General features: G+C 36.9%; 1 protein-coding gene across 6 annotated transcripts in view; it reads right to left on the bottom strand.

The window, feature by feature from the left end:
• Positions 1 to 24,307, bottom strand: part of sema4d (sema domain, immunoglobulin domain (Ig), transmembrane domain (TM) and short cytoplasmic domain, (semaphorin) 4D) — a 98,605-nt gene extending 74,298 nt beyond the window's left edge. For 4 of the 6 annotated variants that reach the window (XM_055179845.2, XM_055179848.2, XM_055179846.2 and 1 more), the window contains exons 1-2: positions 24,109 to 24,307; positions 2,414 to 2,514 (exon numbers count right to left, since the gene is read on the bottom strand). In XM_055179845.2, the coding sequence (XP_055035820.2) occupies positions 2,414 to 2,451 (38 nt within the window). In that variant the 5' untranslated portion in view covers positions 2,452 to 2,514; positions 24,109 to 24,307. Of the gene's footprint in view, positions 1 to 2,413; positions 2,515 to 15,143; positions 15,351 to 24,108 lie in introns of those variants that run through there. The other 2 variants (XM_055179844.2, XM_055179847.2) reach the window with 2 other exon arrangements.

The raw sequence follows: 24,307 nt of genomic DNA, 5'->3' as shown, positions 1-24,307 counted from the left end.
AAAACCAGGGATAGAGCTTAGTCTGACATTATTATGAATTGTCATGCAATCATCCGGAAAGATTAGTGGATGCAGACATTTAATATACAGTGATCTGCAAATAAGCAAACCTTTTATCACCAAAACTTGTCACACTATCAAAACATTAATGGACAGACTAACAGCTTGCATGTGTGCAAACCATCCTTTTAGCATCAAATAACGACTGACCTGACTTACTAAAGACACACAGTGCATAATTGGCGCTGAAAATGTGTGCAACTGACCTTATTGCATATGCATTTATAGATGTTTCCTTTCAGATGCAACATTAACGGAAGGAAAGTATTTAAATAAAGTTTGCAGTTGTACAATTACTGGTATTTGCGCTATTATTAAGCATGTCTTTTACTTTTTTTACTTTTACTTTGTTAGCTGGAATTTTACACTCCGCATTTTCATCTGCAATGTCCGTGGTGCTGAACTCAAGTGCATCAGGCGTAAGTAGATCACCTGCAACTGAGGAGCATCAGCTCTGGTTATTTCCGACACCAAGTGTACTAAGTTACTAATAATTTAAGTGTGCAAAGAATTGAAATTGGTGGTGGTGATGGTGCAGTGGATAAGACACGCACCTTTGGTATGAGAGACCAGGGTTCGAATCCACCGTGACACACCATTGTGTCCCTGAGCAAGACACTCTGACATATATAGCAATTGTAAGTCGCTTTGGATAAAAGCGTCAGCTAAATGAATAAATTTAAATGTAAATGAAATGATTCTGGGACTAAATACGTTACACTTTAAAAACACTGCAAATGTTTGTTTACGTCATTTGTAAGGCTGCACCGATAAATCGTCCATTGATGCTTGTTATGCTTCTCAATGAATTACAGTGAAATGCCGCTACATCCAAAAGCCAGAGGGCGCTCTCATGCAGAAACGCAACATGGGCCGCAGAAGAACCACCATTATACACGCAGCTCCAGGAAATTGCTTAAGCATATTTATATTGATATTCTTCAATGAATATCATTATTTTAACATTATTTAAAGTTAATAAACTTTGATCAGGTTCATTGAAAATAATATGATTGTTCTTGAAATGGACATTGCTTTCGTGTTTTGGAGCATGCAGCGCATTTATTCACCACTGCTAATCATATTAATGATACAATTAAAATCATTTTAACAATGATTTCCTCACAAAAATCAATGTTTCATGTGAACGTACCCCCTAGAAACTCTTCAGGTACCCCCTGGGCTACGTGTACCCCTGGTTGGGAATCAAAAGACAGCAAAACAAATTTATGGTCAACCACAATCTAACTTTGTTTATATTTAAAAAAAGGCAATCTTCCGTGTGCATCTTTTCCTAGCTACAATTCTATTCATATTTGGAAACTTTGTAGACTACACTTATTATTGGCTCCTATGACAAAATGTTTAATGCTTTTTTATTTGTAAGTTGCTTTGTATAAAAGCGTCTGCTAAATGATAAATAAATATAAATGTAAAACAGTTTTGCAGGTGCATTATTGTTAGGATAAGATTAAGAAGATACTTTGCTATGTCACTATGTTGCACACGTGGGTCTCTGCTGACACCTGGCAAAAAGGTTTAATTGTCATGCATTGAATTTGCTTCAAAATAGATGTTTATTATGAACAATGTCAATCTCAGTGGAATGTTAAAATTAGGTTACAAATAAATCCCAGTATTACAAACAACTTGAAAACTCCAAATCCAAATAATGCATCACATTATTTTAATACACATTATTGCAAGTAGACACTTGGTGAATACTAAATAAGGCAAACACGGCATCTTAGCGTCCTAACCCGCGTTCCTAAGTTACTGTAATAGCAACCAATCCTAAGACCCTGATATTGTGCTATTACTCAGATAACTATACTAGTTAACATTTGAAGTGGATCAAAAAAGTTAAAAGTTGTCCTAAGACTTTTTTATTGTTTAAAAACTTTTATGAAAGGTTGACTAGTGTTTGAAGTCATTGCCAAGGCATCAAATCAATCAATCTTTTTTCACCTTCACCTAATCGACTCAAAACAACATATCGTCTTTTCATCTTTCCCTGTAAAGAGCTCCAGATGAAAGCCCATGCAGGACAGAAAAAGCAAAGCGTCAATTTTGGACCAAACAGCAACACAAAAGAGCAGCCAAGAAACATCCAGCATCAGAATCTCAACCCTGCCAAGATGAAATGCAAATCAGCCTCCATGCAAATGCCAAACATCTCCAAGAGGCCCTCAGAGAAAAGACCCTTTATCTGCCTGTGTTTTCAGCTTCAGGCGTCCTGTCCGTTCGCCTGAAGACGTAATCACAATCAGGCTAACCTGATGGTGTGATCTGAGATCATACATGAAAACAGGAGATGCATTCTTCAAACAGAAGATATGGAACAACTACTTACTTGAACGCCACGGCATCGAGAGATGAAAACTGATTCATTAGGGATTCTTGTGTAGGTTCACGTCCAGCAGCTGAAGATTGAGCGGAGAGCTCTTAAGGGATCTGTGGAGAGGCCACAAGGACGAGTTCATTAGGAGGGGGAAGATGTTTGAACTCTCACACACACAAAAGCCGGGTTCAGAATGAAATACTGCTTTACTATATATACTGAGATGTGTAAAAGTATGCAGTATCAAAGACATTTTAAAAAGTAATATGCACGTGACCATTTTTATACTTTACATGATTAACTCATTAAACAACTTTAGATTTTATTATCAATTGGGTGTTAATGTTTCTTTTTTTAACGCCATGTTAGCTTTTCAAAAAATGAAACTAAATGGTTATTTAGGATTCATTGTTTTCTAAAAACTGCAAAACAACATTTGGATTTATTTTAGGACTGTCAAAAGATTAATTGCGATTAATCGCATACAAAATAAAAGTTTGTTTTTTGCATAATATATGTGCGTGCACTGTGTGTAATTATTTTGTATATATAAATACACACACACGCATGTATGCATTTAACAAACTTTTACATGTACATATATTCAGTTTCAGCAGTAACAACTTAAACAAGTGGCTGTAAACTCCGCTAAGAATGATTCACAAAAAAGGTAAAGTAGTTTAATATATAACAAGCAAAATAAACAACACATAGATCACCGCACGATGAAACGGTCTATATTTATTGAGATTTTTATATATTTAATATTATATATAGATAAAAAATTATAATATATATACACAATCACCCATAAATAAAAAAAATAAAATAAATAAATAAATAAAAATAATTAAAAATAAAAAATAAAAATAAATATAAAAATAAATATAAATTTAAATATATTTATATATAAAATAATTACACACAATAAACACACAAATTTATTTCAGTGCATTCACACGGGCGTAAGCGTTAACGCTTCCCATTTACTTTTAATGGGTGATGTCATGCGTTGCCGAACTGAATTGTGGATCCGTCGGTGCCGCGTCAGTGTCGTTGCTCGCAGCAGAAGTTGAACATTTCTCAGCTTTTCAGGCGGCAACGCGTGCGTCAGCCAATCAGATCACCTTATGCAAATAACCTAGGCAGTGCCAGCCAATTAAGTTTATTGAAGACTGGAGCATATGTTACGGCCACTGTGATTGGGTGTTGGCCACGCTTCAGACAACCCTTTCGTCAAGCGTTAACGCTTTCGCCCCCTGTGAATGTACAGTTATGCAAATACAAACTTTTATTTTGTATGTGATTAATCGCGATTAATCTTTTGACAGCCCTAATTTATTTGGTTAAAAACTTTTTCAAATCATCTTAACTGTATAAAATTCATCATTCATCACTATCAAAAATATTAAGATTTATACATCATCTGAATGCTAAATAAAATTTTCAATTGTTGTATGGTTTGAAAGGATAGGACAATATTCTGAAAATCTAGAATGAAATGGTGCATAAAATCAAACTATTATGAAAGTTGTCCAAATGAAGTCCTTTGCAACAAATTATTTTTTTTTGCATTAAAAAGAAGTCGTTAATTTTGACCCATACAATGTATTGTTAGCTATTGCAACAAACATTCCCGTGTGACTTATGCTTTTGTGGTCCAGGGTCACAAATGGTCATTCAGATAAAAGTTGAGCACATTGCATTGTGGTAAACAGTTTACTATCCAACGTGCGTTATATATTTAGCAATATGTGTTCCACGTATATATAGCAGACTGAAAATGGCCTAATCTTGAACCCTATATGACTGAAAATAAAACACATGCATGCATGCATACGCACACACAGGGCTGTGCTTGCAAACAAAAGACAGAGCTATAATGCACAACTGCAGCGCTCTCAATCAGGTTGTGTTAAAGGGGTTTCCGCTGGACGGTGGGGGATTCTGTCGTCATGGTGACAGTGAAGCCCTGGTGAATGAATTGAACGCGCTGAGGAATTCAGTGATGTGGAAGGAGAACACGGTCGCTCCCAGGGGCAACAGAATCGAATCTGATTAACTACAGCCATACAGACAAATATATGAGTGTTTTCATTAACGAAATATAGATTCATTGGCAACCTGAAACAGAGAAATAAATTAAAAACGTCCTTCACAAAACTGCAGTACATTGGTTTTTAAATTGAGTGCTGTGTCACTAATGCTAAAGGCTATGTAAAGGTCATGTAGAATGGTAATAAATATGTATAATAAAATGAATAAATGTATAGTTAATACTAGGGCTGCATGATACTAAAGAAAAATGGGATATGCTATAACTTAAAATATTGTGATATGACTGCTTTATGTTGGTACAATAAGTTTGAACTTTATTAAAGGTGCCAAAGAATGCACTGAAATAAAGTGTTAAATTGATCTACATTGAAGGTATGTGGCTTTATTAAATGCAAAAAATATCCAGAGATGTTTTTACATGTCAATTTACAACCCTAGGATTTGCCTTTAAAATGAAATGGTCTATTATTGGCTTATTTGAAAGGGTTATGAATAATAATGTTGAGCTCTGCTCTGATTGGTTGTTTCTCAGAGCAGCTTCTTCGGTAGCTCTGTGTGTGTGTAAACAGATCTTATGTTTGAGTCTGTATCAGATGAAGATACAGATTTTGAGGTATAATCAATTGTTCTGAGATTGTTAATGGACGTTTCTGAGGTGTAAGTTTGTATTTTTTTCAGTATGGACCTGCTAAACGTAACTGTAACGTCAATAGTAGAACTTCAAACTAAACGCTAGCATATACCATTAACTAGCATATAGCGCTAACTCCGCAGTCACAACTTTGTTTTTAACATTGTAATTAATTTAATGTGTAATTTAATGTTGGGGCGTACATTACGACTGTAACGTCAGAAGTTATGTTGAGTTATGTCTGTTTTCCAGCGGTCTTTTGCATGCACAAGGTTTAAATTTAAAGGAGGAAACAATCGTGATTGAGGCTCATGATATCTCATTACCATGTACAAAACCTCTTATTATTCCTCTATCCTCTTTGCGATACTTTCTTTACCTCTTATTTGGATTCATGGATTTGGCAGATGCTTTCATCCAAAGCGGCTTGCTGAAAAAAAAATGTCAGGGTTTCCGCAGCACTTTGCAGTTTGGGCAGCCCGCCTAACCGGGGAAATCCTACCGCCTTAACTAGGTTGTCCAAAAAAAATAATTATATATTTAATTTTTTTTAACCCTTTAGTTTCACTTCATCACGCATCTATTCCAGTTAGAGGCATCTGTTTAAAACATTTAATTCATTAATTATCTAGTATGTGTTCATTTTCTGTCATAGTTTCTTCAAAATTAAGTTTTATTTGAGTATTTTTAAAAGTATTTTCATTTTCATCATGACGCGTACGCTCCCCGCCTCTTTGATTGCTACGCCCCCGACCCCGCCCACCCGTCCAACCCTACTACCTTAACTAACAAATTTTCTGTGGGAAACCCTTAACATATAGCTTGTATGTTCCCTTGCAATTGAACCCATGACTTTTGCGCTGCTAAAGCAATGCTCCAACACTTAAGATACAGGACATTTTATTTGATGAGTATAAGTGTAAGTAGTAACTTAAACTCCAAACTAAACGATTATATTCCTGATGAAAAGTGTAAAGACTTTAGGTGTCACGACATCCAAACATCACGCAGCAGTATTCAACTGGACATTTGGTAAGACAAGGAAACACAACCCAAAAAGATTTGAGCTTTATGTGCCAATGCATGCAGTTGTTTATTTTTTACTGAAGGCAAAGTCAACCATAACTGTAAGAAGTTCAGGTGGTTTTTAAGGTTGAAAGGTTCAGGGGAGGGCTCATCTCCAGACCGCCTCAAGGCTCTTTAGTCCGAGACATCACTACAAACCTCTGGGGAGATAAACGTATGCCAGACATCTGAGCAACTTTGTCATTTGGGTTTATGCATGGGTGTGCTGTATAAACCAACAACACAAACACACAGACTCACACACTTCTAAGTCCACTAGACACAAATCAAACACTAATTGTGTAAGTTTAATAACTTATAGTTTCTACAAATAGCATACTTAGTAGTGTTTATAAGTGAAAAATAATGGAAGGGGCTATTTCCTTAAACATGACTACAAGAAAATGAATCATTCATTACATTATGTTTCTATTAAGGATTAGAGATTTTTCTTGTCTGACAACTACACTACCCATTTGCATTTGTCAAGCATCTCGGTTTTGAATCACTGGTTCAGAAACAGGGATAGATTTTCATACAGACCTAAATTCTGTCACCTCTGAACAACGGCAGGGACTGAATTACCCAAACGTGACCGATCTCTACTGTCTATCTGAATTCGTTTACTGGTCCCATGTTTCTAAAGGACTCCTAGAATACACAAGGTCAATAAAGGTGCCCGTTTTTCTTCAGGATCCCAAATCTCTTCGCAATGATAATTTATAATCGTTCCAATTCTGTGGCCTTCCACAATTCAACCAATGACCCAACTGTTTGAAAAGGTTTGGAAGGAAAAGGTTTCCAATGGGGGTATGAAGTTCCTGAAAAAATTTTCCAAGAGCTGGAGCATAAATCTCATCAGACGGAAAATATAAAAGCATAATCAAATTTTCCCCACAGGTCCCACATGCATTGAAAGGGTATTTATTTACAAGCCACCATTAAGTTAATGTTTAAACGTGAGTTTAGAGTATCTGTTACAAAACATTTTAACAGATCCCATCCAAAACGTGTCAGAATGGAAACTGGTAGACAGAAGCTGCGTTTACAGATTTGTGCAAAACTTTAGCGCTTTTTTATGTAAAAAAAAACCCTGCGTTTCCATTAACTGATGTCACCCGACAAAAAGGTAATTTGGTGTCTCGAAATAAGTAAAAACACATGTTTTTGTGACGCCACACCTCTTAGGTCTTGTCCTCCAATCAAACATACTGTACAGTGTAGGGATGCAACGATAGGATTCAACTTCTGGCCGATACCGATATTAAACACTTGTATACAATACTATACAGTTGGTCTATAAGCTAATTTATTTCTGCATCAAATTATTTTTACTGAACATGATTTGGATCTAATTAACATTCAACTGACCAACATAATAAGAGAGGCACAAATTAAACTAAAACAAATATAATAAGACAGCATGACAAGGTGGTTTTTGCTATTCAGCATTTATTTTATTAACATCATTAACAAATTTTTTAAATATAATGGATTTCTTTATGCAGTTAATTAATAAACAATCGGCATCGGCCTTTCTCGTGCTATTGCCGATATGCCGATGGTTTCAAATTTATCAAAAATCGGCCGATAAGTATCGGTGGCCGATACATCGGTGCATCACTAGTACAGTGCCATATTTAAAGAATGATCATGTGACTTTTATGCACGTCAGGTGACCTGTAAATGTGAAAAAACAGTTTCCATTGCAGTTTTGCAATATTTTGCTTTTTTGAATTGCTTAAAAACCACCTTAACCGAGTGTAAACCTTTCTGTTATATTGGCCTATATGAGAGTTTATGCGAAATTGCTGTGTTTCCAATGCGTGCATTTTCAATTTGTGAAATTTGAAGGGTAATGGAAACAAAGCTAGAGTAGCAAGAAAACCTTTAGAAGTCAATAAAGTTATTAAGTTACATTAAAATTAACAATGCATTTAACCCCTTAAATGTGACATCAATAGTGAAGCAGAATATTCGGTGAGAATAACCCAAAGTCATGGATGTAAGGCGTTAATGGGTGATTTTCGAAATTAAAGGAATAGTCTACTCATTTTCAATATTAAAATATGTTATTACCTTAACTAAGAATTGTTGATACATCCCTCTATCATCTGTGTGCGTGCACGTAAGCGCTGGAGCGTGCTGCGACGCTTCGATAGCATTTAGCTTAGCCCCATTCATTCAATGGTACTATTTAGAGATAAAGTTAGAAGTGACCAAACACATCAACGTTTTTCCTATTTAAGACGAGTAGTTATACGAGCAAGTTTGGTGGTACAAAATAAAACGTAGCACTTTTCTAAGCGGATTTAAAAGAGGAACTATATTTTATGGCGTAATAGCACTTTTGGGAGTACTTCGACTCGGCGCAGTAACACCCTCCCTCTCCCATTATGAGAGTGAGAAGGGGAGCGGACTTTTCAGGCGAGTCGAAGTGCTCCCAAAATAGTGATGCGCGGGTCGTCTCGTAACCCGCGGGCCCCGCGGGTAACCCGCGGGTCGGGTTGGGGCGGGTAAAGAAATTGTAACTTTAATGCGGGGCGGGTTGGGGCGGGTCATTAAAAACCAAATTAAAAAACTGATATGTTGCGTCTAATTCCCTGTAGCATATATATTAAATATTTGGGAATATATATTTTTACATTTAATTATGTTCTTTGATAAGGTTAAATTACGTAGGCCTATGTGGCAACGTAACTTCCGCAACGTAACTTCCGCAACGTAACTTCCGCAACGTAACTTCCGCAACGTAACTTGATATCCCCAAACCTTTGACGTCACGGAAGCGCCAAGTAGCTCCGCTGGCTGCCAGCCAAAACAACAAAACAAACGGAGAATTAAAAGATGAAAGACGATCTGCAGTAGAAATTAAGGTAGGGAATTTGTGAATAGATAATACAAATGCTGCTTTTTTGTGTGGTGATCTACTTTTAAAATGATAAAGCCGACAAGTTCTACATGCTAAAAACACTTTAAATGCGTGGACTATACTGCATATATCTCTACATTGGATTTAGGGATGTCACCATTACTCTATTTTCTTGAGGAGTTAAAAAAAATCCTGGAGCACATGTCGAGTACGGTTTAAAATAGCGGAGATTTAGTGAAACAAACTTGAAAGAAAATTACAATAGTATCAGAAGCATATATCAGCACAACGCTGCCTCTCTCTCTCCCTCGTTCGCTCGCTCTCGCGTGCTTCAGCTCGTGCATGAAAGCAAGAAGAATGCGATGCAATTGCATGCTTGTAAATTTCGTAAGTTTACACGACTGAGCTGCAGCGGGCAGGCATAAGATTTATAAAAACACATATGAGAAGAAAGGCACAGCAACTCAAAAAGACTTAAGTGTTTCACAATTACTCATAATGCCAATTTTCTCATGGAGCAGCATGAGAATACACAGTTGACTTTTGTGCTACCGGCATTGCCTTTGCGATCGATGTATTGGACACCCCTGGTTTATCATTATCCTATCTCTATATTAATATGACCATGCTGGTTTCTATGGCTCATTGGTGTATGTTGCTGCCAGTTTACAGGGTGATGTAATCTAATGGCTGTTTCCAAGCACTCTTAGGCTGAAATAAAGCCTCTTTTTATTTACATTACAAATGCCTAATATGTCTATTTTAATGGTCGCGGGCGCGGGGCGGTGCGGGTTGTAAAAATAGATACAGTGTTGCGGTGCGGGTTGGGGCGGGCCAAATATTTCATAAAAGCGGGACCCGCGGGTTGGAAAAAACGCCGACCCGCGCATCACTATCCCAAAAGTGCTATTACGCCATAAAATATAGTTCCTCTTTTAAATCCGCTTAGAAAAGCGCTACGTTTTATTTTGTACCACCAAACTTGCTCGTATAACTACTCGTCTTAAATAGGAAAAACGTTGATGTGTTTGGTCACTTCTAACTTTATCTCTAAATGGTACCATTGAATGAATGGGGCTAAGCTTAATGCTATCGAAGCGTCGCAGCGCGCTCCAGCGCTTACGTGCACGCACACAGATGATAGAGGGATGTATCAACAATTCTTAGTTAAGGTAATGACATATTTTAGTGTTGAAAATGAGTAGACTATTCCTTTAGGGGGGTCGCACACCGGACGCGGAGCTGAGCGCCGCGCCGTTAAAAAAGAAAAAAAAGAAAAAAAAGAACATTGTTTTCTATGAGTATATGCACACCGGCACCAACAGGTGCCGCCCTGTCCACGGCGCCCAGCTAGGACTCAAGCCGCATTTAGACAGCCAGCGATGTTATCGCTGTGTGTCGCACGTCTCTTTCAATGAGGCGTTTCTAAATCTGCTTGTCATAAACAAATGAGTAGCATCCGCGCCAGTAACTGACGAGAGAAGGATGACGTGAACTCCACTGCTTCGTTCTCATTGGTAGTCGCTCCTGAAATTCGCTCGACATTTGCATAAAGTTAAACTTTTTCGTAACTTTCTCGCGTCACTGGACACGCCCATACGGTCGCCAACGGTCACTTTCGCTCGTGCCGCCAGAAGTCGCCCGGTTTTCATTGAAATGAATGAGATTGCGTCGCTCTGCTACTGCTGGTCGCTGGCTATCTGAATAGGGCGTCAGGAAGTTGCTCAAATCCCTGTTACGCCACAGAATGCCACTCACATAGTTTAACATTAAATAACATCATATTTGTCCCAAATCATTAACGATGAACATTGGCTGCTAACGTATATTTTGCATTGTGAAGTAGACACTATCTGACTAAGCTTGCAATATTTAATGTGCACTTTTGATGTACGATACCACCGAGTTGTCCTAAACTCGATGCAGCGTGGCGCTGAGCTGCGCGTCCGGTGTGCGACCACCTTTAGACTTATGAGGTGTCATGAAACATTTTGCTAAAAAGTAAATGGTATCAAAAAAAGAAGCATACAGTTACAAACATCTCATCATGTACTATTTTGCACATGATTTCAAATGACATCATACAAACTAATTTTGTTGTTTTTTCCACATTTAAGGGGAAAATTTCATTACTGCAATGTGTCTATGACTGGATTTGGGTTCATAGTACCTAGACAACATTTTAGTTCTCATTACGGAAACATGAGTTTGTAAATGCATATTTAATGTAATATCATGTTGCGGTAATGATAATTTTTGATAATGATCATCTTAAAAATGTAAATAATTCTATAGGAAATATTTTTTAAATCCTCTAAAAAATAATGGTTATAGTAAGTTCAGACCTTAATCTTATATGTGCAAAAAATTAGCTTCAATGGCTTTTTAAAAATTCTGATGCTGGACACTTTCTAAATCTGGATTTCGTGAGAATCACCCTAATGTATTTAATATTGTTAGCAAGCATATCCTTAAAGCCTTTAAGGACACGATTGCTAACAATATTCAATTCATTAACGCTTAAAGGAGACTTAAAGGCAAAATCTAAAGGAAAATGGGCTCTTTTGGCCTGCAAATACATTGCAACCAAGCAAAACACCCTAGCACCACTTACTCAAGTAGAAGCAAGACCAAATGAACTCTGCTATACCAATAACACCACCACACATAATTTATAAGTACAATTAAGAGGCCCAAATAAAACAAAATCCCACAGGGAACCATCAGCTATGTTCACACATGTGAACCGTCCGGCCACTCCTGAGCCTCACAGACAAACAGATGGATCATGAAAAGACAGGCGTGTGTGCTTTGATCTGACCCCTCCTCAACATCCTCCACCCTCACATGCTTCAGAAAGACGGCCAAACTCAAATCTGAGAAAATGATGATGACAGTGGAGATTTAAATACACCCTTCATCTTGGCTTTTGGAGATAAAGAAGTACCAACAACCACAAGTCTGTCTGGAGAATAACAAACTAAATAATACACTACAGTACATCTTTTCATTTTATAAAAGCAATATGAGTGCTGCTTGTCTTGCCAAGATGTTGACATGTGGTTGCTAGGGTGTCATTGGTGGTTGCTAGGGTTCTCTTTGTTATTCCAAATGAACAAGTTCACCTCCAGCACCTATTATATTTACGGTCAATAGATATCCTTCCTGCAGGATGTTTATTTGAAGGTTTATCACACCTCACCTTAAAAAGATCACAATGTGAGCTGTCAATCATATTAGTACGCAAATAATGCAGGACAAGATATGCGATTATAAATAGACTTCTAATCTTTGTGAAGTAATATAATAATACAAAAAGACAACTTCGCTCAACCGGATTCACACACTTAAAATAAAACCTGTCAACACAAACACCATCAAAACATAAGTGTGTGTGAGCGACTAGAAATGTAACGATTACCGGTTTAATGGTAAGTTGCGATAAAAATGTCCAACAAATAATATTATCGCATCATTTTTTTTAATTACCAGTGGGACAGCAGCATCAACCAATTTAAGAAATAACATGAGACAAACTTAAACTTTAAAGCTCCTTTCTACTCTTTCTTCATTGATTGCTGTGGGCGCAGGTGCGTGCGGCTTTACCCCTGGGTCATAAAGTACACCCGATTTCCCACAACATATGCAAACAGACTTGCTGATTTGTCCTGCATTTATATGAAAATCTGATTTACTTAATTTTGTTTTATTTGAACTAGATGAACATTTATCTCATTAACCCCAAATGTGCCATGATTAATGTTAAGTAACCAATAAGGTACAAGAGGCTGTGCTGAAATCAATAAAAGCATTCCTTCCGCTAGAAAAAAATAGTCCCTGACCGTGAACAAAAACGTGTTCCAATGTGTAATACGCATGAAAGATCAAAAACAACAAACCGAAACGTGTGGTTGCTAAGGGCGCAGTGATATATAGAACCGTTGGGTGAAGCAGTCATAGCCGTGTTTTATCATGAATAAAGCACAGCTATTGACCAATCAGAATCAAGGAATGTGACTAACCGTTTTATAATGTTATTTATTTGATGTTTATGCGAACAAAAGTGCACTTACATGCTAAATCAATTTAAAATTTGGTTTGCATCAGTACTTTTTTTACATTTCTAGAAAATTTGCACAAAAGCATAATAATATTGATAAATATAGCTGCAAGCAGCAATCACCGGGGTCAAGCCAAAATGGGCACAGAAGAAAGTAAAAATTAGTTTAGATGAGCAATTTAAAGAACCTAGGAAAATCTCTTGATTTTGGACAAAATGATATAACAGTTATTAGCAAAAAAGCTAATAACTAGCAAAAAGCAAAAAATCTGACTTCGGACAGAGCGCAGCTCTCTCTGCACGTACGCGAGAGTGAGAGGCGCCAATATGCAGCGGGTCATATTTTAAACAAAAAGTAAAGTTTGCCTCAGCTCGCATGAAACGCATCAAACAGAAAAAAGACATGAGGATTACTACTTTAGTTTTTGTTCAGACTTCGGACAGATGCGAGAGCGCGTGCACGTGAGACAGAGAGAAGCGCAGCTGTTCATGACACGATGGATTTGCTAGGAGGAGTCCAAGACGCGCGCATTAAGTGCAGGTACGTGCAAGAAGGAATTCTCTCTTTACAAGCTCTCCGCGTAAAGCGAAGCCCAAAAACCCTCATGTGAGGAAAAGCATGAAATGTGGATGTTAATGTAAAACTATGATGATAATAAAAACCATTCGCCAACTATCGTCATGACTATCGCCATGAAAGCCTGCCATTGGCGATATGTCTGAAGATCGTCGACACACGATACTATCGTCTATCGGCACAACCCTAGAGCCCACCCCCATGTCTCTACGATGTTCTGATGCAGAAATATAGCTCTTGCAAAAATGGTTGATAAGGTATTCTCATTGGTTGCTAGGGAGTGAATTGGTGTGTGCACCAATGATTATACCCCAAGCCATTAAAGGCTTAATCCATGATGACTCAAGGTTTTAGTTGACCTGTAGCAGTAGTTTTAGGCAAAAATACCATATTTCTCTCTCAAAACCACTAGGTGGCGCAATGACAAAATTCTGCATGCAACCTCAGGTCATAACTGTGTTGCATCTAGTTTGTTTTATGACTAGTATAGTGAGGAAAAATGAATGTGTTAAAATAACACATCTTGTGTCTTGTTAACTTATCACATCTCTGAGTTATTTTTGGAACAACACACTTTGTGTTGTTTTAACACATCTTGTGTTGTCCCTTCTATTTATTTGTACTAAAAATCAACACGAAATTACACATAATGTGTAATAATAACACATCATGTGTTAAATAAAATAACACAAAAGAGTGTGTTAAAATGAACACATCTATTCTTAGAGTGCAACAGCGCTATGCGTCTTCACATCCCCATCAAACAGTGTGTTCAACACATATCTATCGCAAACATTTGCATCCTCATTCCAAAAGTTTATTATTTATTTGCATAACTGTTCCTCACAGTTGTTCTTGTCTACATACACCCCGACGCGTGCAAACACAGCACCCGGTCATCAGTACACGTGAACAGAGCGATCTCTCTCACGTCTTAAAGCTACAGTAACCTACTTCATCTCTCATTTAAATCACTCTTTGCTCTTGACTAAAGAACTGTTGTATTTCATATGAATGCGTGCATATTTAGTAAATACAGTAAAGACTGTGAAGTGTTTAATTTTTATTACTTTTAACAGACATAAACCTTTTTAAAAGGCATATTAAAATTCTCTTTGCAGAAGAAATATTTGTTGCTTATTTATTTGATTCTCTATTAAAACAATAATTTACCGAATTACTGCAAGTAATATAACAAAGGCAACATCTGTGGTATTACTTTATCTAGAAAAAATTTAAACAGTTACGGTCATCAAAGAGCTTGCATATCAGCTTAAAAAAAAGTCGGTATCGGAATCGGTCGATGACAAATCGGTAATTGGTATCGGCTGCAAAAATCCTGATTGGAGCATCCCTATTATAACATAAAATATTCATACCGTTTCATCTCTATGAGTGATATTAACAGCTTACTGTTCTTAAAATTAAAATGCATTCAATCTATATTATCCAAACTAATACAATGTCAGAATAACTCACCTGCTGCTAGTGAAGAGAGGAATTAAAGTCCACCCAAACTCAAAGATGCACACAAAGCCCACAAAAAAAAGAAAGAAAATACAATAAAGAAACTCATTCAGAGTGTCTGCAAATCTCATACATGCTTGCATTTCATCTGGGAGGTTCAGACGAGTCCTATAATTTACAGCAACTCCGTAATTTATAGGGTGTCATAAAGGTTGATGTTCTCAATGTCTGTGGAGGTCTGAATACCAGCAAAAAGATAAGACATTCAAACCTTACTCCCTCCCCCCAATCTCTTTCTCTCTCGCTCTCCCTTTCTCTCTCTCTTTCTGCTGAGACACCACAATCCACAAAGAGAGCATCCATGAGCATCAAGACAGTTTAACCTCAACCCTTACTCACTTTCTCTCGTGTCAAAGCATCAATTAAATATTTATGACAGATCACACACACGCTGGTGGAGCTGCTCCTCTTTGTGACAGGTGCAAAACAACAGCCGACAGATGAGCTGATGCGCTGCACATAAACATGCGTGTTGCATGCGATCAATGCATACACTTGAGACAGTTTGCAATATGATATAATCAATGCACATTTATTTCAGCTGCACATGGGCTTGGTGGTCAGGGTGTGTGTCTATTGTTTACAGGGTTATGGTGCGTCTCTAACAGATCGTCAGCTCAGTGGCCTCATGTTCAGTCCTTAATCTCAACTGACCTTACTGCATTCCTGCCTGAGATTTAACCAGCACACAACACTGACCTCAGATCAGAATGATTAAACTACTGGACTTCAAAACTGCGAACAAACCAAAAACAGATTTTCCAATGACCAAAACCTCCGAAATAGTACATTTATACAAAGATGCAACTCTTTATGGCATTTAATAAAAGTGTAAGGATCAGTGTGCAGCAAGTCTAGTTTTGCATACGCTGTATAAACACAGTAAGCTTTCACAGAAGGTAAATGTGCACAAAAATGCATAAAAGCAGCATACAGTGCATATTTTTCGATTGCAAAGATTCATATCTATGATAACTTGCCAAATTGGTGTAAATCAGACAGTTCACAAAATATGATACAATATTGAATTTTTCCCGTCAGTGATGCATATTTGCACTTCTTCGATGCAATTATGATTCAATGCAATTCAATTAATTTATTGATATTTTTATATTATGTTACATTTTTGAAAACGTACAAATGCAACAAAAATATGAAGAGTTTGTTTTCAAAACGCAATAAATCCATTTTGACTAATTTCGATAAAAACGTGTTTTCTATACCAAGAAAGTGCAAGATTAACCCAGTATTTTCTGTTACAACTTTAACATAGCATCTTTAGGTTATAAAAACATAAAACATTCAAATCCATAATTTGAGTTTCTTTTTTCTTAATGCTATAAATCTATTGAATCAATATATAAATGTGCATTCATCTTTGCCATGTCATATTCATTTTGTTGACTAGTTGTATACACGGAATAAAAAAAATAAACATTAATGGCATTAATCAAAACACTTAATTTGTCATATTAAGAACACTCACTGTCATTGCTGTCGTCATCCTTTGGACTTCGACTCTGAACGTTTTGACTGCGATCAGCTGTAAATGTTTTGGTCCTGCTTGATTTTCATTGACTTCGAGTAAAATAAATACATTTTTCAAATGTTTTCATGTTTGTTGATCACAAAGTAAAAAGTAGATGAGAAAAACTAGGATTATGCATGTATTCAATGCTCCGCCATTATTGTTTACAATGCGTGGAATGGTGCGCTGTGATTTGTTGAGCGGATTTATTGCATTCTGCAGAAAAAGAGGAGTGGCGTTTTTCACGTTTTCGGAAAAAAGGAGAAAAGATGACAGAATAATATGGCGGATATTGGATTTTGCGTAAAATTAAGAATTTACTTTTTAATACTGTCTTGATACGATACGGATTTTGGCGGTAACACATTTTTTTAATGCCGTTTATCGCGTTTTGGAACCAAACTCTTCATTATGTAACATGAACATTTAATTAAACCTGTTGAAAATGGCACAATTTCTGTCCCAATAAAAAATACACTTTTTAAATAAAGAAAATAAATAATGAGGGGAAAAAGTCATATAAAATCAAGCTTACAATTGCAACAATCAAAGTCCTTAAGTATTTTGTGCCAAAATGTGCAATAGCAACAATCACTGAGGTAGTTTATTTGCTCACTTGCTGACACTTTGTCAAAATAAAGGTACCTCATATCGATATTTAATGTGTGGCATTCAAGCATCGATCCATATCAATTTATTTTTATACCCCTGCATCGACACATCTTTTAAAAACTATTCTACTATTTGTACACGGAGTCCATGTACAAGTTGAAAGGGCACCAATGGTCAGATTTACAATTTTTACATTTCCTTTGGTGTGTAAGTGTGAATTAGTTCATGTAACGATATGCAAAAGGTACAAACCCCAAAGTAAACATTGACGCGAGTTATCGTCTCCAACGTAAATCTCTTTTCTTGGACAACAACAAACACACGGATTGTAGGCAACAGTTTACTTCCTGGGATTGGTGATGTAGACAAGACCGACATTATCATAATTCCTCCCGCTTGGACTCACAGCCTGTAAGGTAACTCCTGTTAGCAACCGAATCTTTCAAACATGGTAAGGAGCATCACATTTCCTGCGGACGTCAGAGGTATTCAGGCCAATCACAACGTACAGATTAGCTGGCCAATTTTCAAATCAATGAGTTTTGTTCAAAATCTGTGCGTTTCAGGAAAGAGAGGGAAATCTGGAGCCAGTATGTGAAAAAAAACCACGCAAACACATTGTATTATACCAAATACACAAAATAACTTTTTTAGCCATGAAATAGGTGCACTTTAAAGGTGGAGTGCACAATATTTGAAAGCCAATGTTGATATTTGAAATCACCTAAACAAACACGCCCCTACCCCAATAGAATCTGGACCTTCTTTTAAAAGACCCGCACCACATACGCAACCTTGGCAAGGATGTCGGTTTAGTAGACACGCCCCTTACTGCTAATTAGCTACAAGTGTGTTTTGGTAGGCGGCCCGTCTCCTTTTCCAAAGCGTTTTTCAAACATTGTGCACTCCGCCTTATATAAACTTAAAGGTGACATAGAATGATTGAACGGAGTATTTATCCTTGTTCTGTGATGTGACATGCAGACAAAAAAATTTTGTTTGGGTCTGTAATGCCTTAGAAGCTTCCTAAAAACCTCTCTCAGATAGCTCTATTAGGGTGGGGGATTTTAAACAAGTGGTTTTGCACCTATTTGGCCCCCCCTACTGGCTTAACTTGCAATCTCATTACTGATTGGCTGACTTTACTGCCACTCAAAAAGTGCAGCCAATTATTTTAAAGTGGAGGGGCAGTTAGATGCCTGTGATGTCATAAGCATCAGTTTTTCAGATTGGGCTGTTTTCTGGCTGACATTTCTAAAAGAGGAATTTCTATGAGACTGAGATGTTTAGCACTTTTTGTATGTTTGTGAATTGCGGATAGACTACCATTATTCAACAAAGACAAGGTAAAAATGGTTTTTCATTCTCTGTCCCCTTTAATAATAAAAAACTATAGATTTTTTAACATTATAAAGAAACATAAGTGGACAAAAGGAGGAAAACAAACCAGAAAATATGAGACCTTTAACTTTAGATGTGCTGTACCGAACCATGAACATTTTAATACACTGATCGCCCAAGTGTGACATTTTCCTCCTCCGCAAAAAAGTTTGTGTCTTTTTAAACACTCCCTTATGAAACATTTAAGCTCTTTAAATTCTTGCTTCACTGCTGAACTCCAAAAACACATCAATAACATTAATGGAAGCAGACCTCACAACAACTGGTTTCATTTGATAGGTTAAGCAAGAGATAATGTACAAGCAGTCCATCACAATATAAACAACTTTGAATTCTGGGGCTCGGGACAAAATTATGAAAATGGATGGAAATATTTACCCAGCAGTGTAAAAACATTTAGCAGACCTCATCATAAAAAGGCCTGGGAAAACTTTACTGGTTCACAACCTCTAAGAGATGCAGATTAAAATCTTGTTATCTTACACAAAATTAGACGCGTAATGCACTTTCAACCCCTATGTGTTTGTGGCTTTCTGTTTTTGGTTGAGTATTTCAGATGAAGAAAAATCTTTAAACTAATAATCTAACGAGGCCAAATGTAATAACTGTAACCCAGAGCATGTCTGAATGGAGAAAGATGTATAAATGCCACACAGAGGACAGAGAAACTCATCATAAAAGATCTGTTTACAAAAACATGCTGCTCTTAATGCAAAAGATGAGAATCATTTCCCAGAATCATTATTACCTGCTGACATTAGTCTTATCTGGACAAGAACAACACCCGTGTCCGATAACTCATGGCACGCAAAAGAAATAAAGTCAATTCACTACAATGGACTCTTTCAACACAACCGGACTGCTCCCATGGTCCGATAAACCGATTACCTCTGGAATGATTCTGTTTTAGGAATCTGGACCATATTATCTAGGAGTATTGTTATAAAAAACAAGCGAGTCTTATCTCACGTCCCAAACTGATGCTTCCAAAGTACGACAGTCATAAATGTGTTTTACATTTTCTCAAACATGAAGAATAAGTGATCTGTTTGTAAGCTGTAAGCTGTGTGGCTGTAAGCAACACATTCCTATAAATACACAGCAGACACACGCCTTTAAACTTTGACCTCCAATTAGCAGATGTTTCTCCATGAGCCAAGAAATACAAAGATGAGACAGAGAGAAGATAAGGGTGGAGAAACATCAAAGATTTGTGTGCAAACTACAAGTAAGAAAAAAATAAAGCATGTTTGAAAATGCTAAAGCGAATTTTGTTATTTTCTGTTATCACTCGCTCATCCAGGGTTTCCCGCAGAAAATTTGTTAGGTAAGGTGGTAGGGTTGGGCGGATGGGCGGGGCCTGGCAATCAAAATGCGGGGCATATGCGTCATGATGAAAACGAAAATATTTTTATTAAAAACACTCAAATAAAACTTAATTTTGAAGAAAATATGACAGAAAACGAACACATACTAGATTAGTAATGAATTAAATGTTTTTAGCAAATACCTCTAACGGGTATAGCTGCGTGATGAAGTTAAACTAAAGGGTTAATAAACACAAACTGAAGCAGATGCTGTAGAACGTCTGTAAAAACTGATTATTTCTCACTATTAATTACACTATCTTAAAGGAGTGTAACTACTGTAGCATGTAAATAACGCACATAAATAACGTGAGCAAGAGCGCTTTATACTGAATTATTTCGAATCAACATGCTCAAAAAACAAAATCACCAGCTAACTTATTTTAAATTTGCAAGAACTGCAGACTGCAATAACAGGCTTAAATAAACCCCAAAAAAGTCCACTTACAGTTGTCACGGACACGTGTTTTATCAACTAACTCCTGACATGAAGGACCACATCTTTATCTAATTTCGGACGTGTGGCGCGCGTTGTGAAGCACGTCTGCGCTATTTTCCGAGCTGCACTTGACGGTAGGGAAGATTCAACCGTGTGTCCCATTAAAAATACCTGTCTGAAATCGATTCTGAATCGCAAGGCTGCGATTCTTTGTTTCATGCACAGCTTGTGCGTGTACTATGGCATTTGGTCAGTACGAAGTCCTTATCAATCTGAAATCATAACGAGTCGGAGTCGTTTATAACGTGCATTTAAAAAAGCAACACTCGTTAAACAAAATCATTCAAAATCTTCTTTATTATCATGAAAATACCTGAAACAATTTGAAGAACAGTGATATAAATATTCCTGTAGACATTTCCTGGAATAGCATTCGTAAAGCTACTTCTTCTGTGGCACAAAGGGAGTTTCTGCACGAGAGCGCCCCCTGGCTTTCGGATGTGCCTGGATTTCACTGTATTTCATTCAAATTCATTCATTGAGAAAACGCGCATTTACACGGTTAATCGTTACACCCCTACTTGACGGCCTTTTGTGCAGCGAATTATTATTTTTTTTTTTGGACGACCTAGTTAAGGCGGTAGGGTTCCCCAGCTTAGGCGGCCCACCCGAACTGCAAAGTGGGAAACCCTGCTCATCCATAGTATAATTGTGTTTTACACCTGGTATGAAGATAAGTTTTGTTCGATCAGATCACAATTGACGGTGCTAAATACAGTTGTAAACAGGGTGTAAAACGTTTTGAGCTCATCCTCTTTCGACTACATTCAGAAAATGCATTTGACCCGATTCGGATTGCTTTTGTGATGTAGACACGCATGTGGTCGAATTTGTTCGAGCTGCGAACCACCACTTTGATGTACCTAACCGAGCACAATGTTTTTACATTGGACATGACTTCTAGCGCAAACCCACAGTGTTCAGCGCGATCTTTAGGCTTTTATTGATAAAACTGAAGTGGCTGCTCTCTGGGTTTTTTTCTTCATTTTTTTCTTTTGCGAGCGTCTGAAAGTTGTGCGTGCTTACTACAACAATTGCTTAGAGAAATATCAGAGAAAGACCTTACACTGCAAAAAATTAATTTTCAAGAAAAAAATTCTTAGTATTTTTGTCTTGTTTTCAGTAAAAAATATCTACAAATTCTTAAATAAAGATGCTTTTTCATGATGAGCAAAACAACCCAAGAAAATAAGTCTAGTTTTTAGACCAAAAATATAAAATTTAAGTGATTTTTTGCATAAAACAAGCAAAAAAATCTGCCAATGGGGTAAGCAAAAACATCTTGAACATTTTTCCAAAACACTAAATTCAAGAAAAAATCAAGAAAAATTAGCTTATACCCCATTGGCAGATTTTTCAGCTTGTAAAGTATAATGTATAAGGTATAATCAGCCCTTTTCAAAGCTGTGTTCACAATAGGACACAAAATTTAAGACAGAATGTTCATGCAGAAAGTCACGTGTTTGAATAGACTACTAAATTATAATTTTCATTTTGGTTGATTTGCCCATGTCTGCTACTGTAAGTGGTTGTAAGTCCATTCGCTTTAAAAAAAAATAATAGTTTGTTCAAATCCCTACCCTTAAGGCTTAGCAATAGTAACAGTTCTGTTTATCTACAGGTCACTGGTGTTGGTTCACAGGGATATTGGGTACCAGTCTGACCCAGCGCCAACAAATCAGGGTTGCATGATTTAATCATGGCCTACCATGAAGGTGGGTCATTGTCTGATTGTGACCTCAACATGAACCTTTGTACAGACAAACATACAGTCGCTTACTGATAACACCAGCTTCTCATTAAAACATGCCTGAGGGATTCATTTAACACAAATATATCGATCAGGATATTCCAGTGATGATATCTGCTCTAATTAGCCTAACAGAAAACGTGTTGGAAACATGATGGAAAATAATGGCAAGTAAGGCATGTTTACAACAAAATGTTACTGCATACAGTGTGCTTCACACTGCATAAAAATGAGAATTTATTAACCCTCGTGTCTATATTTAAATGGTGGAATGATCTTCCTATTGCAATCCAGTCAGCCACATCTCTTGCAACATTCAAAAAACAATTAAAAACCAAAAATGCATGACATAGATATTGACTGCATTTCTATCTCTTCTCTCTTTTCGGTAAAAAACAAAAAACAGGTATTGTTGAATAGTGAAAACTTGTATCTTCCTGCCTTCCTGTGACACATCACTTTTATTGTTTCCTAATCCTGGTAAGTCGTTTTGGATAAAAGCGTCTGCTAAATGCCTTAATGTTAATGTAAATGCATATTAAGTATACAATAGAATAGATTAAATGTTTTAAACAGCAAGACGCTATATTGTTGTCTCGTGAGTGACTGACACCATGTAAGCAAGTTATTTTGCATTTTTTTAGTCTACGCTTTTGTAAAAATATCTTAATGTTATGTGTCAAGAAAGATAAGGTAAAGTGCACCACATTTCACTTCTGGTTTATCTGTCAGAATGGAAATAGGAGTTTAGGTCAAGTACTGCATTGTGAACCAGCGATTCACACTGTGGTTTAGTTGTATGCTGAAAATTAATGCATCTGTGGTAGCTATACTAATAGAGCTTAACTATGTATCAGAGACTTAACACATAGATTTGCCCTTACTAATCCGATTACTAAATTACAATTTAACTTTTAAGAACAAAACAATTGACTACAGGGTACATGTTTGTTACAAAGTTCAAATCCACACGACAAATGTTTCAAATACATTTAACAAAAAACTATTTCAGGTTTTAAATGGATATAATAGAAAGTAAACAAGACTCATTTGATGTCCAGGGTCTCAGGGGTCATGGACACACAAGTCTCAGTCTACAGACAGGTGCAATGAGAACCTTCATCTGACAGTTAGTTCATTTTCAGTTAAGAGACACTTTTACCTGCTTTCATATAGACAGCTTTGAGAGATATGAAAGAGTTCATGCAAAAACTTCCAATGGGATCTTACTTTTAAAACACATTTGTATCTTATTGCATTTTGTCAATATCTTGACAATTTAACAAAACAAACCCACATACTTTGCTATCTTTGCAATTGAAACTCAAGTATTACCAGTTAAACATAATTTAAAAGATTCAAGAGATTGTGCTCTCGTTTTTAACAAGGAGACGCTTTTGTCCAGATAAAAAGTCTGAGGTAATTTATGCGAGTTTGAGAGCAGCACAGACCTCACAGCAGCTGACCATTAAAACACACATTTATAAACCAAAAACACAAACAGATTCACAAACATGAAACAAAAACATAAACCTGTAGTTTTCTGAACAATTTACGCGAACAAGGCGACAAACATAGATAAGATAGGCTACTTTGTAACGTCACAGTTTTCAGATGATGAACCCGAGAGCAATGTTACATTTAAAAGTACAAATATTTGTTCTGCTGTTCGATACAAAGTAACATTGAACAAAACCCGCGGGAAATAAGCTGTGAAGAGCAAAACAGTGAGTGTTTGTGTGTAAAGAAGCGGCGCTAACCTGAGGAACAAGTGCACGGGGCCGAGTACAGAGTCCAGCGGAGAAACCACCGGAGAGAAATCCGCCCGAAACCGCCAACAAACCGACAAACCGAAGCACATAAATCCCGCTGACACGTGTGACGAGCTCCGGTCCCTCCGTGCACGCGCTTAACGATTAAACTTTAAAGACTTTGAGAGCTGATGTCAACGAGTGTATT

This window comes from Misgurnus anguillicaudatus, chromosome 9 (assembly GCF_027580225.2).
Source record: "Misgurnus anguillicaudatus chromosome 9, ASM2758022v2, whole genome shotgun sequence".
Taxonomy (NCBI): domain Eukaryota; kingdom Metazoa; phylum Chordata; class Actinopteri; order Cypriniformes; family Cobitidae; genus Misgurnus; species Misgurnus anguillicaudatus.
The sequence above is the reverse complement of the archived record's forward strand: the minus strand, read 5'-3'. Positions and strand labels throughout refer to the sequence as shown.